Here is a 16,010-nt window from a genome sequence, read left to right on the forward strand (position 1 = left end):
TGAGGCTAGAGCCCTGTACTTGGTTAGCATGCATGAGAGCTGATTGGCTGGTCAGTGAAGTTAAAAGTGAGGTAGGACCCACCTGGGGAGTTTTGTGGCGAGGATCCGGGTGAGCAGCGGGGCGAGAAGCTGTACCCTGGGTGAAAGGAGTGGGGTGGAACATAGGACATGATTTCCTCCTCAAACAAGCTGCAAGGGAGGGAGGGAGGGAGGGAAAGTGAGGGAGAGAGAGAGTGTTAAAGGCATTGTTTTCAAATTCCAAATGGTCCAAATGTTATGGACACCTAGAAAGTACAAAGTATCAAGTCTTTATTCCATTCCATTTCGTGAAGGAAATTATCCCTGCATTCTATACAGAAACTGTCTGTCGATCATGTAGATTACAAGGTTTGCTCTCCTCACAAACATGGTAGGCAGACTGTAACAAATACCAATTCTGTCAGGCTGGGTCTGTGAACTATAAACCAATCAAATTACGGCTGCTGGCTGGTCTGTGGACTATAAACCAATCACATTACGCCTGCTGGCTGCTAGTTGTGGGCATGGGTATATAGGCCTAAAGTAATACAGTGTGCCCATGTTAAAGGGTGTAATCGGATTGGCTGTGAGACAGACAATGAATGAGCCGTGGGACTAGATGCTCTGGGTTTACTGTAATCTAGCCAGCGTCCGGCCAGCGGAGCCCCGCAGAACCAGCCAAAACAACCATCTAGTGTCAACAACAACAGGGTAAACAACACTACCTCAGTAGAATGACCAGGTCAGCATCACAAGACAGCTTCTCCACCCCCTGTGAACCTTCCGTCTTGATGTAGTGGATCTTCTCCCTGATTGGTTGACAGAGTGAGAGCAGTCAAACATTCAGCCAAATTGTGACCTTAGAATTGTAAGGTTCTATCGGCAAAAAGAGAATTCTGAGATTGGCTTTAAACAAAAACTCACTGTACTGCCCTCCAATTATGAGAGCCTGCCCGTTCACACTGACTCTGTTAATACTGAGAACTTCACCCTCACACAGGAAACTGGACCCCTTGTAGTCACACTTACAAACTACAACATAAAGGCTTTATAGGGCATTCATAGTCTTAAAAAAAAAACCGAAATAAATACTTCACAAATCATTTATAAACCAAGTCATAGTACATAAAAAGTGATATAAAAGGTTACTACCGAACGTATTTGTTCAGAACGTAAACACAAAAAGGTATAAATACAAACACATAAAACAATTCATAAAGCAATAATAAGTCTTGCAACAAATCTAATATATAGAGGATCACCTTAGTACATGGTTCCTGGCCAGGCTCGGCTGGCGCTCTTGAAGCATCTCAAAAATGTTTGGCTGTCGAAGGAACGCCACTATCTTGTCATTGTAAGCTGTGGTGAGGGGGAGACAGAGGGGCAGGATGTCATCTATTGAGATGACTCATGTATTGGAGGCAGCTCTGCAGACTGGTCACTAGCTGGTAAAGTCACAAAGTCAGAAAATCTGATTTGAAACTTAACCCTGACCTTAACCCTAGCCTTAACCACACTGCTAAACTTAAATGCTGGAACCCTGATAATATTTTTACGATATAGACCATTTTTACTTTGCAGTTGGCCCACGTTAAGTTCTGCCTCCAGGGCAAGATTCATGACAATAAACGTTAACCTGGACAGAGGGCGGGAAAGTGAGGCGCAACACTATCTCCCGTAAAATAATACAGTCAATAAAATGATGATTAAAACAAAGTGACCTTTCTGTCAAATGGCGTTCATCAGACAGAGAAACTGGGGAGACAGAAGACATGATGAAGTTAGCTCTGGTCCAGGGTGTTATATGCAGCTTGCTGATGCTGAGGTTCAGAATTAGCAAGCTGCATATAAGTCCTTGGACCAGAGCAAGTGTCACGACTTCCGCCGAAGTCGGTCCCTCTCCTTGTTCGGGCGGCGTTCAGCGGTCGACGTCACCGGCCTTCTAGCCATCGCCGATCCACTGTTCATTTTCCATTTGTTTTGTCTTTGTTTTACACAACTGGTTTCAATTCCCCAATCACATGTTCATTATTTAACCCTCTGTTTTCCCCATGGTTTTTGTGCGTGATTGTTTTATGTATGTTCGGTCCATTATTGAGGGCTCGGTATTACGACATGTTATTGGACTATTTGAGTAAAGTTACATGAGTTACTCATCTCTGCTGTCCTGCGCCTGACTCCTCTGCACCAGCTACGCCCAGACCACTACAGCAAGAGTATGAGGGATCGTGCTGAGATACTTCCTTTGGGTAATTGCTATTACACAAATCACTAAAATAAGACTAAAATTAAGTGTTACATCCTGCTTCAATATTATCCCATGATACTTTACATTCCTTTTTAATAATTTTGTTGAATAATATATATTCAAATAAAGAAGAAAATATTTATTAGATACAAACGAATGTAAGAAATGGATGGATGTTGTGTTAGTACTCTGTGGTTCCGGATAGCTTCAAAAGATAACAGTAACTTTATAGTGTGGCTAATTATTCAAAATCCACCAACAGATGACAGAATGCAGGCAAGTGACTGGTCGCACATCTTGTCCTCCATACAAGAAAATGTTCCGAGAAAATGTCACGCTGTCGTTACTCAACACATATCTGGATAACTTACTGTATGTCTAAGTGAACACAACTATCCCATTGAGCCCATTTCCAATGGAAGACGGCTGTCCGGTTGAAACCGCCCATCACTCTGTCCCAGTCCTGACATGACTGAGGAGAGGAGAGGCGTTCTGTGACACTCGGGTGCTTTGTAATTACAGCGCGCGCTGTGCAGCTCAACCGCACCAGTCGAGACGTTACAGAGGTGGGAGGATGAGAGGGAACCGTAGACTTACATGAGGGGAATGAGGAGGAATGTAAATTCCTATGGCAAGCCAGCGTGTCTTTGAGTGCCACGCCAGCCGTGGTGGCTAGGGCCGTGTCTGTGGCCTGGCTGATTCAGGAACAATTTTCAGGGTAATTAGGACAGAGAGAAAAAAGGAGGAGTCTCTCAGGGGACGAGATAGAGTCACGCAATCATTGTCCTCAGCAGAGAGACTCTCCATTGAGACAAGCTGTATGCTTCTGGTTTGGCCCTCACTAGAAACACTTGGGGTGGATCAGTTGGTAGGAGGGTTGGGTTCTTGCATGGATCACCTACACTGAAAACCGGTACGCATTTCGTCAAGACCATTTGGATGAAAGTCTGCTAAATGCCTAAACACAAACAGACAAAATATGTGTGACTATGACGAGCACGAGGGTCCATGTTTTGTAAAAGTTACCGCCACAGCTGAACAATAATTACTCTGCTGCAGCACTTACATGGTGCACCTAACGGTGTGGAGTCGGGGTGGTACTGGCTGCGTATGGCGGCTACCAGGCTGTTCCCAGGTCTGTGAATCAGGGAAGCTACTCGACTCCGGGACACATCAGACGCCTGGGACAGACACCACAAAGATCATCATCACTGTGATCCTCATCGTCACAGTCTCAATCATCAGCTCATAGAAGACGTTAGATGAGTCTACTATTGACTCCATTAGTAATGACAAATAGACCATTCAATTCCATTCCAAGAGGATTCTCTCACCTCGCCAGCACTGTAGCTGCGTAGTCTCTGCAAGTGCTGCCTGTGGGTCAGATGGTTGGGCAGACGGCCGTTCTGTAAGGGGATCCTGGGGTCAATGAAGGTTGTCGCCCGACTGTTGTGGTCCACGAAAAACGACTGGAAAGAAGAGGAAAACAATGTCAAACAGAGATTTACATGAACAGGACTTAAGATGAAGTATCCAGGGGAAGCCCACAACCATGGTACCTAAAGTTTCATTACACATCACCGTGGCTCAAGTATCTTTCCACTGTGGCTAGACATTCTAGGTGGAATCCTGACTTCAGATCACTCAAGCTTCTTATTGACATCAATTATGGAATCAGGGTACAATCAGAATCTCTCAGAATTCTTAGTTTCATCATTTATCATTTCAGGACTAAGATCCATCTCTCAATACTAACTACAACCTAACTATAAGTGCATAGACGTATTTTGGATAAGTGAGCAGACCTTTACCTTGCCCTGTGGGTCTGTTTTGATCTCCCAGCCTCGGGGAAGCTCTAGTTGTGTGTCGGCAAACTTGTTGAGGAAAATCACCAGGTCTCTGTTGTGCTGGTAGCGCTCAAAGTTGCGCGCGTCCCGCCGGACCTTCAGGATCATGTGCTTCAGACAGGTACTGTTGGTGAATATCCGGTAGGCACCCTGGGATAGCGACACAGAGAACACATTACATTACAGGATGTGGTGTGGTTATACTGTGACAGTGGAAAAAGACCCAATTCACTGGCTTGTAATGCTACTGAACGCTATTGGAGTCATTGTGCACAAAAGGCGCAACCAACGCTCTCTCCACACAAACATACCAGGCTTCATTACATAAACACTAAAAGCACGGTGAAGCTTATGTTTACAGTACTGTACAGTATGCTTTTAGACACCACCCTGAACTGAAATAGAATGGCACAGAATCTGCAAACAAAGTTATCCGATCGGGTGTACTTAGTAGTAATACACACTATTTGACCTTTCCTTCAGATCAACTATCTATAAACTCCTTTCAACCCAGGGGAAGAATTTCTCCCTCTCTGCTTCTCTCTATCAGTTGACAGGTCACGTCCCCACCTCTGTAACGGCTTCCCTTGCTTTGGCAGGAAGTTGCAGCGAGCTCCGACTCCCAACGGTCGATGGATCAATAACCAGACTCTATTAATAGATCGGCCATCGGTATGGAACAGCGCCCTGTCGACACAACCGCAACCGCTGGGCTTAGTTTGATGAGGTCATGACCGTGAGAGGACCGTGAAGTCACTGTTGGTGGTAATAAGCACCGTTTACCAAGGCAACAGCAGGGTCATATGATTTGGAAATAGAGCTGAAGCGCTCAGGGATATGACCTGTCCTGTGCTGTGCTCTGAGGGAAGATGGTGAACGGGGGAAACTCCACTGAACAAAAATATAAACGCAACCTGTAAAGTGTTGGTCCCATGTTTCATGAGCTGAAATAAAAGATCCCAGAAATTTTCCAAACGCACGAGAAGCTTATTTGTCTCAAATTTTGCCACAAATTTGTTTACAACCCTGTTAGTGAGCATTTCTCCTAAGCCAATATAAGCCACCCACCTGACAGGTGTGGCATATCAAGATGCTGATTAAACATCATGATCATTACACAGCTGCACCTTGTGCTGGGGACAACAAAAGGACACTCTAAAATGTGCAGTTTTGTCACACAACACAATGCCACAGATGTCTCAAGTTTTGAGTGAGCGTGCAATTGGCATGCTGACTGCAGGAATGTCCACCAGAGCTATTGCCAGAGAATGTAATGTTCATTTCTCTACCATAAGCCACCTCTAACATTGTTTTAGAGAATTTGGCAGTACGTCGAACCGGCCTTACAACCACCGACCACGTGTATGACGTCGTGTGGGTGAGTGGTTTGCTGATGTCAACTTTGTGAACAGAGTGCCCCATGGTGGAGTTATGGTATGGTTAGGCATAAGCTACGGACAATGAACACAATTGCATTTTATCAATGCCAATTTGAATGCACAGAGATACCGTGACGAGATACTGAGGCCCATTATCGTGCCATTCACCTGCAGCCATCACCTCATGTTTTAGCATGATAATGCACGGCCCCATGTTGCAAGAATCTGTACACAATTCCAAAAAGCTGAAAATGTACCAGTTCTTCTATGGCTTCCATACTCACCAGACATGTCAACCATTGAGCATGTTTGGGATGCTCTGGATCAACGTGCACGACAGTGTGTTCCAGTTCCTGCCAATATCCAGAAACTTCGTACAGCCACAGTCATCAACTCAATGCAAAAGAGATGTGTCGCACTGCATTTGGCAAATGGTGGTCACACCAGATACTGACTGGTTTTCTAATCCACGCCCCTTCCCCTTTTTTGAAGGGTATCTGTGACCAACAGATGCATATCTGTTTTCCCAGTAGTAAAATCCATAGATTAGGGCCTAATGAATGTACTTAAATTGACTGATTTACTTATACGAACTGTAACTCAGAATAGGTTCTTGTGATAGGGCAACAAGGTCAGTGTTAACATGTGCTGTGTCATCAGGTACAGTGGTAGGGTCGAGGTGAGACAGAGGTGAACTGTGTATTTCAACAGAGACCAACATACTGTAGGAATCAAGCTCCAGTTTACCAAGTGTTTACACACTGTAGCAAAGTTTGATTCATTCAGAAGGGAATGACTCACTGGTAGGTTATCAAAGTCAAAACAAGACGGTAAATAAAGGTTCAATTGACAGTCAAACATTACATCCAAAGACCTAAACTATCAAAGGACTATTCCTATTTGAACAGCCCTTACGTAGTTGGCGTGTAGGACCGTGAAGAACTCGGGGTGGGTGACGAACTTAACGGCAGGGCACTGGAGGAGCAAGGTGATCTTCTGGTTGCTGACAGGGGACGAGGGGCCCTCTCTCCTTGGCTCTGCACACAAAGGTAGGCAATGCGTGTCTAAATATTGAATAATATATGTACAATATGCATGTAATACTGTAGTACCACATACACTGATCATGTTAATACCATATTAACGCCATGTCGGTAGAGCATGGAGCTTGCAATGGGTCATGGGTCAACTAAATGCATATTCCATTATGGTTTAGGTAGAGGAGTGAGATACACACCAATGGCCTGTGGTGGAGAGTCTGTTTCCGTATCCGTGCTAACACTTCTCTCCAACCTCCGTCCACCACACTCATCCTCCGTCGCCATGGTCCTCTGGATGTTCTGGTACCTGGAAAGGAACAGGGAGTGACATCACTGTACGTCAGTGCACCTTATTGCATCGAGGCGCTTTGACGGTCAACTCTGTTGACTTGATCTGCTACTGTACACACTCGAGCAGTAAAAGTAGAAATGAATCTATACAGTACCGCAGCTTGGCACCTTTTTGTCATTGAGAAACTAAACTTTATACTTTCAAGATGCAACCCACGTCAAAGACAGCATCCACCATTCTTAAAGCTGGAATCCATAGCAGTGGAACTGCCAGGTCCATTTGCGATATAACTGGGTCATTTCTCATCTCTTATTCTTCATTCATTGGTCAATGGGTGTCCCTTGTGGCATAAAATTAGGTCAGTGTGTGGAAGGAGAAATTAGTTTATTTCTGAAGGTGTGTTCTGAATCTAATGTGGGCAAATCACTCTGGAACGTTAAAGACAAGGGGGCCCTCAGCGACTGGGAGCCAAACGATGGCTTCATTGCATCTTGACAGATTTAAATGTGTGTGTGTGTGTGTGGGGGGGGGTGATTGTGTGTGTGAGGTATAGAAAAACAGAGAATGAAAAAGAGCGATTGTCAAATGTGAATTTAGATGGGAATTTAGGATGCATGCCCAGACATGTCCACTAGATGGCAGCACTACACAAACATAAGAGTAAACTGACGGCTTACCACAGAGGGGATAGCGCATGAAAAGTAGTTACTGAGGACATCACTGGGAATCCAACTGGTCATCACATCGTATGACTAAGGCAAGGTAGCCTAAGAGATATTCAATCATGATCCATTCTGACCATCTTATGCACTGAAGTAGATCCCCCTCTCTGCTCTCGTCCTCTCATCCCCCCTTTTCTATCCCCCCTTTCTTTATTACCCTCCCCTGTCTCCTCTCTCCATCCCCTCATCCCCCCTTCTCCGGTGCTTCAGGATGCCCATGGCCAGGAAGAACGTGTACAAACACTAATCTGTTCCCTGTGCTGTGGGTCTACTAAATACAACATCAAATGTCCTGGCACTTATTTATTTACCTGTTTTAACATTGAAGTTGGGGCAGCGGCCAGTTGTGAGTGAATGTATCGATGTCCTCTATGTGCTTGTGTGTGCTGGACTGATGCTTTTCAATGTGCATGATGATGAATGTGCACGGTGATGCCAAAGGGAAGGACAATAAAGTTCTATTCCATTCGATTCTCTCAACCCCAAACAAGACCACAAACCCCCCACACAACCCAGGAAGTGAGGCATCACAATATACCCCTCTCCCCTCCTCCTCTACCACCCTCTGTCAACCCCCTTCCCTCCTCTTCTAGCCTCATCCCCTCTTCCTCCCAACCTCACCTCCTGTTGAGCTGCTCCATCTGCTGGGTGGAGCTGGAGCGCTGGATGCCGTTACACTTGGAGGCGGCGTGCGTGGGCCTCCGCCAGGTGGTGGTGCGGTTCACATGGTCCACGTAGAAGACACGTCCGTGGCTGTCGATGCGCGCCTCCCAGTCTGCACACACACACAGGAAGTGCAGAGAGAGGGAGGGGGACACAGAGAGGGAGGTGTGATTGTAAAACGACACCCAATTAAGAATGACAGGAAAAGAAAGGAGAGGAATTGAAGGGAAAGGAAGTTGAAAGGGGTTTGGTTAAGAGATCTGGTAGTAGCAAAAGGGAAAGCTGGAGACAGGAAAGAGGAGTAAGGATGGAATGGGAGGTTTGCTTTGGGAGATGATTGAAGCTGACAAGGGGTTATGGTCTGCTGTGGTCAGCTGGCTTTGGGATCAAAGTAATCTCACGGAGGTCGATATTGTATTAAGCAACTAGCTATATGCTTCACATCCCACAACATTCAGAAAGGTTGCTAACATCAGACAGGAGTTGGACGCCTAAAGGTGCATGCACAGTACATCCCTGCATGAATGGACCCTCAGTAAATGGCAAACACATGATTTTAAAGTAATTGACAACGTCCCAAATTGCACCCTATTCCCTATATAGTGCACTACTTTTAACGAGAATCCTATGGGCCCAGGTAAAAAGTAGTGCACTATATAGGGAATAGGGTTCCATTTGGAATGCAGACCTTGTCAGCTTTGGCGGTCCCTATAGGAATTACACATACATACTGTACATCCACAGCAACAGAGGACCCTTGCCCACAGATTTACACATTAATAGTGAAGGTGACCGAGAGCCAAAGTGACACTTCACCAGCGTGCCTGATGACACATATTGGCAACCATGAAGTGAAAATACAAGGGACCCTTCCTAACTTCTTAAAAATATGATTGAGATCCTGTGTTTAAAACTTGGAAGTGCTTCTAAATGGCATCTGTTGTTTGTGAGACAGGGCTGATGACTAGCTATGATGCCATTAATGAGGTCTACAGTTGTAGCCAAGGACCAGCATGTAAAGTAATCTCCCAAAACCACTTAAGCCTCCGTCCCAACACATCCATTTAGCCTGCTGTACATCTTTCCCCTTTCTGTCATTCCCATTACTTGTCTTTCCTCTCTCTCTTCTTGAAACCCTCAGGGTGTTCAGAAGCTGGGCTTCGGCCCCGGCCAAATCTCTTTCCCTTCTCCTCCCTCTGTTTAATCATCATCTGTCTCTCTGTAGCAGGGCACAGCAGTGGGCGGGGCACAGCAGTGGGCGGGGCACCGCAGTGGGCGGGGCACCGCAGTGGGCGGGGCACCGCAGTGGGTGGGGAATCATGGTGATGGGATTCACTCTGGGATTAGAAACCTGCTGGCTTTCACAACACATGGAACGGAGTGAGGGAGAGAGAGAGAGATCATCTCATCTGACACCCTCCCACCCTTCCACCCACCCAGGAAGTGGATTATAACCCACTAAACGCACAGCAGTACAGCCTGCTAGTAGAAGCAGCAGAAAATATCCTCAACCCAAAATCAAGGCAAAGGCATTGAAATGGAACTTATCGCTCATGAGACTATGTTGCATCAGTTGTATACTACTGTATTCAGACTGGCAGAATCGTGGGTAGTGTAGTCAGTGCTGTGGCAAGCAGACAGAGAGAGAAACAGAGACACATGCATACAGGATATTATTACTGTGGAGGGAGTTACTTTGAGTCAGCTTGGAGAGATGTGGGTATTATCACTGCACTGCAGAGTAGAGCTGAATATTCAAGCCTGTTTGGGGATGTGGATGTGTCTACTTGAGGCTATAAGGTGCTTACATTAGATATGAGGGCTTTGGGAGAAGCACGATTGAGAGGCAGTTACCGTCGGAGATAGTCTGTAGTTTGGTACTGTTTTGAAGAATGTGTGTGTGTGTGTGCGCGCACATTCACGTGTCCTACATACTAACACAGTATGAGTCAGTCTGTGAGCTGTGAGCATATTAACAACATCTTCTGATAGAAGTATACCTCTAGCAGCAGCTCCTCTCCATCCCTGCTCTGCTTATTCTAATGAGCTGGAATAGAGTCCCTCTTGGTGCAGCAGCACTATATTTGTGGCTGTCAGATCTCTCCCCGGTAACTCTCCACTGATTTGGTTTTTGGAGGCTATTTTTAGCCATTTCATAGTAAAAACCAAAGCTCAGCAGGGCTTCTGTTGGTGTGACATTGCACCAAATCCCAATATCAACACAGAGAAAGACCAACCGAAAAACAGGATGAATTCTCTACTCACAGGGGAAGAGAAACTTGAGTAAACCCAAAAAATGAAAAGCAATGTAAAAAGGAAGAGTGAATTATTTCATCATATTTTTTTCTATTGTGAATATTTTTCATTTTGCTGCAATTTAACTTACAGAAGAGTTCACAAGGAACCATGTCTATGTTAGCGATAAACTACATTTTCCAGCTGCAGTCACATTCTTCTCTTCTCTAGGGTTCATGGAACTTGTAGTCCAACAGACCCCACAGCCTCCACTGGTATCAGACGCCCTGCTGATATAAATATAGACTGCCTCTCCCGCTCTGCCTCTCTAGGGCCTGTCACTATAGAAACGGTGGTGGCGAGGGCTGTGGTGCCTGATGTGTGAGATGGTTAGATGTACAGCGCCCCAGGATGCCACATAGTAGCATATACTGTAGTAGCACCTAGAAACCCAATCTGGCAACCCATGTGTAGCAAAACAGAAATGACTGTTCTAGAAGGTCAAATCACTATGGCGTGAATGGTCGTACAGAAAACATCAAGGATGGATCAATGTACTGATAGACAGAGAGATGGATAGGTACCACCAGAGTGGTGTGTCCCTCGCCATTGGAGAGATGTTAAGAGAAATGGCTACATGCACATCGATGAATCTGACACACATATCAACGCACACGGGCGCGTGCACACACAGACACACGACTCCGGGGTAAGAGTAAGGGTGGTGAATGATGTTGGAAGTCTTACTTGGAGGCAACGGTTCATCAACAGTTGGGTAATGGTGGGTGTCAGGTCGCAAAGCAGGAGGATGACCGCATGGCAAGTAACTATCTCCTATATAGACATGGGAGGAGAAACACAGGGGAACCTGTGAGCTAAGAGAGGTGGGAAATGGAGGTTGGTGAACGTAGACATGTATCCCATATATCAGCTCACATCGGATATATGTCAGGGGACGAGAAATTGGAGGAGAAAATGCAGTTTCAGTGTTATTGAGAGATTTTTCGCTAGGTTGGAGACCTGCTTTCGCCGGGTTGACCCCAGCTAAATAAATCAGGAGGTAGAAAAGTAAATACCTGTGCAGAATGGATGCTGTGCCACTGAAACTTAATGATGGCGCATGGTATTTCTAGGGCACTCTACCCAGCCTAGAGGGACCACAAAGTAAACACCATCTTACAGTGACCAAAGAGAGTGAGCGAGAGAGAGAGAGCGAGAGATTGAAATAGAGAGACACATTGTGGGGGTGGTGTGGGCGTGACTTTTTTCAGCTCAGAAAGTGCAGTGTGTGTGTGGCTGCTACTGCATGATTCCTTTTTGATTTATCTCCCTTGTGTTTTTCCAGGTTAAATATTTGTCCATTTTTTTTAGCTCTTACTCTCAAAATCATACAATTACCCCTTTTTTCTCCCCAATTTTGTGGTATCCAATTGGTAGTTACAGTCTTGTCTCATTGCTGCAACTCCCGTACGGACTCGGGCGAGGCGAAGGTCGAGAGCCGTGCGTCCTCTAAAACACGACCCAACCAAGCCACAGTGCTTCTTGAAACAATGCCCGCTTAACCCGGAAGCCAGCCACACCAATGTGTCGGAGGAAACACCGTACACCTGGCAACCGTGTCAGTGTGCATGCGCCTGGCCCACCACAGGAGTCGCTAGCGCCTTAGACCACTGCACCACTTGGGAGGCCTCAAAATCATATGTTTTTAATAGAAAAACAACAACATTTTAGGTTCTAAGTCCACAACTATGTTTAAACCACATCAGGAGACCCTTTAACGGGTTACTCTTTAATGCAAGTGCGCACCAGGAAGAGACCGCTGATTGGTTAAGCGGTGATGCTGTAGCGCTCATGTGATTGCAGAGTTTGCAAAAGAAATGGCCACTGGATTGCTGCAAATAATCATGATATCATTCTGCCAGGTAGGCATAGGTTACTTTGTAGTTACTATTTAATTGAGAAGGTTTTTGGGAAAGCCTTTCCATCTTTACGAGAAGAAGGTTGTCATTAGCATCATACCGCTAACGGCTACACAAAGTGTATACGCGCCCACATGCACACAGACAGGGGCATTCCTGTGCCGTTTCAGAAAACGGCATAAAAATACGAATCACTGGTGCATTTTGTTCCTGTCTTATGATTCACTTGGGCAAATGAATGCATTTTATATTACGTTGAAAAGATCTAGTTGATTTCATATTAAGTTCACTACATTTTTGAATATTCTTCAATTCCGTTTTAATGTTTTGGATTCCGTGATTCGGTCCTCATTCTCCGCAACTGGGATTCTATAAGGCCCTGATACTGTTCCGTGTGTGTCTAGCTATTGTACTGTGTCTGTGTGTGTGTTATTGCACAGAGCGGGCGCTGCTATTTAGAATGTCAGGTAAACGGCAGCGGAAGCTCCCAGTGCTGTACACTAACAGGAGTGACTGTGAGTGTGGTGGATCAGTGGGGACTGACTTGGTTCTGCTTGGCCGGGTTAGTACAGCAGTGACTGTGAGCGTGGTGGATCAGTGGGGACTGGCTTGGTTCTGCTTGGCCGGGTTAGTACAGTAGTGACTGTGAGCGTGGTGGATCAGTGGGGACTGACTTGGTTCTGCTTGGCCGGGTTAGTACAGTAGTGACTGTGAGCGTGGTGGATCAGTGGGGACTGACTTGGTTCTGCTTGGCCGGGTTAGTACAGCAGTGACTGTGAGCGTGGTGGATCAGTGGGGACTGACTTGGTTCTGCTTGGCCGGGTTAGTACAGTAGTGACTGTGAGCGTGGTGGATCCGTGGGGACTGACTTGGTTCTGCTTGGTCGGGTTAGTACAGTAGTGACTGTGAGCGTGGTGGATCCGTGGGGACTGGCTTGGTTCTGCTTGGTCGGGTTAGTACAGTAGTGACTGTGAGCGTGGTGGATCCGTGGGGACTGACTTGGTTCTGCTTGTCCGGGTTAGTACAGTAGTGACTGTGAGCGTGGTGGATCCGTGGGGACTGGCTTGGTTCTGCTTGGTCGGGTTAGTACAGTAGTGACTGTGAGCGTGGTGGTTCAGTGGGGACTGACTTGGTTCTGCTTGGCCGGGTTAGTACAGTAGTGACTGTGAGCGTGGTGGATCAGTGGGGACTGACTTGGTTCTGCTTGGCCGGGTTAGTACAGTAGTGACTGTGAGCGTGGTGGATCCGTGGGGACTGACTTGGTTCTGCTTGGCCGGGTTAGTACAGTAGTGACTGTGAGCGTGTTGGATCAGTGGGTACTGACTTGGTTCTGCTTGGCCGGGTTTGTACTGAGTACGTTGTAGCTGATGGTACCTGCACGCCTTCCACCCACCCACCCACCCCTTCTCTCAGTATTCAGCAGTGTGTGTGGTGAGCGTACTGTGCGTCTGTGTTTGTGTAGGATTTATCTCCCACCGTATAGTATCTCCGTCCATAAAGAGGTACTGTACTGTCAGCCCTCAGAGAGAGGTAGAGCAGAGAAAACCTCAAACAACCGTCAAGACAAATTACAGATATAAAACCGCCACATGCCCCCCCCGCTCCCAACATTTTCTCTAGCAATGATAACAATAGTCAGTTACCTAGGTGACAGAAGTTCTGAACATTTTTCATTAGCAATTCTAATTAAGGAAGAATAACTTTGAAGTGTACGTGAGATGAAAGGAGAAAGGTGTAAAACGTAGGCAGGAGTCTCGCCGTGCGCTGATTGAGGCATTAAATGGGGCCTTCATTTGTTAGCTCTGATTTGTGACCTACATTGCCTATCGTGTCTAATGAGAGTCAACATGTAAAAAACGGAACACTTGTAGTAAAGCTTTGGAGAACACAGGAGTTCAAGTTGAAAGAAAACCATGCATTTTCAGTGTATACCCTAAAAACAGCCAACAGACATAACGACCCCTTGAAGGTATGTTGCTCAGCAGCAGCAATGTCATCGTGAAAAATGTAAATGAGCTGAATTGTGGACTCGCTTGAACAGAACTGTTTCAAATTCAAACGCAATCTGTAACCTGCACTGATTATCTTCCTTGGTCCTTATACTCTCACTATTCCCTCATTTTGTCCTTACTTCAACACCACCCAGCCTCAAACGGTTGGGCATCCACTTTGTGTAGCAGTGTTTTCACCCAGTAACTGAACCAGTAACTTGACCAGTAACTGAACCAGTAACTTGACTAGTAACTGAACCAGTAACTGAACCGGTAACTGAACCGGTAACTTGACCAGTAACTGAACCGGTAACTTGACCAGTAACTGAACCAGTAACTTGACCAGTAACTGAACCAGTAACTGAACCAGTAACATGACCAGTAGCTGAACCGGTAACTGAACCAGTAACTTGACCAGTAACTTGACCAGTAACTGAACCGGTAACTGAACCGGTAACTGAACCAGTAACTGAACCAGTAACTGAACCAGTAACATGACCGGTAACTGAACCAGTAACTGAACCAGTAACTTGACCAGTAACTGAACCAGTAGCTGAACCAGTAACATGACCAGTAACTGAACCGGTAACTTGACCGGTAACTGAACCGGTAACTTAACCAGTAACTTGACCAGTAACTTGACCAGTAACTTGATCAGTAACTGAACTAATAACTGAACCAGTAACTTAACCAGTAACTGAACCAGTAACTGAACCAGTAACTTGACCAGCAACCTGACTAGTACCTTAACCAGTAACTGAACCAATAACTGAACTAATAACTGAACCAGTAGCTGAACAGGTAACTGAACCGGTAACTGAACCAGTAACTGAACTGGTAACTTAACCAGCAACTGAACCAGTAACTTAATTAGTACCTGAACCAGTACCCGAACCAGTAACTGAACCAGTAACTTAACCAATAACTGAACCAGTAACTGAACCAATAACTGAATCTGTAACTTAACCAATAGCTGAACCAGTAACTGAACCAGTAATTTAACCAGTAGCTGAACTAATAACTGAACCAGTAACTGAACCAGTAACTTAACCAGTAGCTGACCCAGTAACTGAACCAGTAACTGAACCAGTAACTTAACCAGTAACTGAACTAATAACTCAACCAGTAGCTGAACCACCATTTCAGTCAAAGCCAAATCAAAAACAAACATAGAAACAAAAGAACATAGATAACAAAACAACATGGCAGAAGCAAAGCAGCTTATGACCAAAAACAAAAGCCTGGTGCCAGATGGCAGCCAGGAACCTAAACCCAATGCCAAAGCGCTACCATGAGTTTGACCGCATTGTTTGTGTGACCTTACCACCCCATGCTGACCCCTCTCCTCTGAGGCCATCGTCACCTTTGACCCCTGTCCAGGAGGCCTGATGTGTGTGTGATGTGTGATGTATGTGTGTGGGGAAGACACACACACACGGGTCATCACAACAAACACAAAGACTGTTGTGAAATTGGGGGTAAAACGCACAACAGCGGGGGTATGTGCTTCCCATTGCCTCCTTTCTCGACCCACGGTGCACTGCTCTTTTAAAAGGCAAAACAATGATAATCACAATCATGGGGGATGGTTCGGTTGGCATTCACTGGATTCACGGCAGTGGGGGTTGGGGGGAAGATAATTAGAGCGACACTGAC

The 16,010-nt window shown here is 45.8% G+C and overlaps 1 protein-coding gene across 1 annotated transcript in view; it reads right to left on the reverse strand.

Moving 5' to 3' along the window:
- hecw1a (HECT, C2 and WW domain containing E3 ubiquitin protein ligase 1a) overlaps positions 1–16,010 on the reverse strand; it is an 87,553-nt gene that overhangs the window by 15,655 nt on the left and 55,888 nt on the right. The window contains exons 12-21 of the mRNA XM_029755722.1: positions 11,192–11,278; positions 8,168–8,321; positions 6,730–6,839; positions 6,408–6,529; positions 4,078–4,263; positions 3,601–3,735; positions 3,333–3,447; positions 1,281–1,377; positions 744–827; positions 83–189 (exon numbers count right to left, since the gene is read on the reverse strand). Coding sequence (XP_029611582.1) covers positions 83–189; positions 744–827; positions 1,281–1,377; positions 3,333–3,447; positions 3,601–3,735; positions 4,078–4,263; positions 6,408–6,529; positions 6,730–6,839; positions 8,168–8,321; positions 11,192–11,278 — 1,197 coding nt within the window. The remainder of the gene's footprint in view (positions 1–82; positions 190–743; positions 828–1,280; positions 1,378–3,332; positions 3,448–3,600; positions 3,736–4,077; positions 4,264–6,407; positions 6,530–6,729; positions 6,840–8,167; positions 8,322–11,191; positions 11,279–16,010) is intronic.

Source organism: Salmo trutta, chromosome 6 (genome assembly GCF_901001165.1).
Source record: "Salmo trutta chromosome 6, fSalTru1.1, whole genome shotgun sequence".
Classification (NCBI taxonomy): Eukaryota; Metazoa; Chordata; class Actinopteri; order Salmoniformes; family Salmonidae; genus Salmo; species Salmo trutta.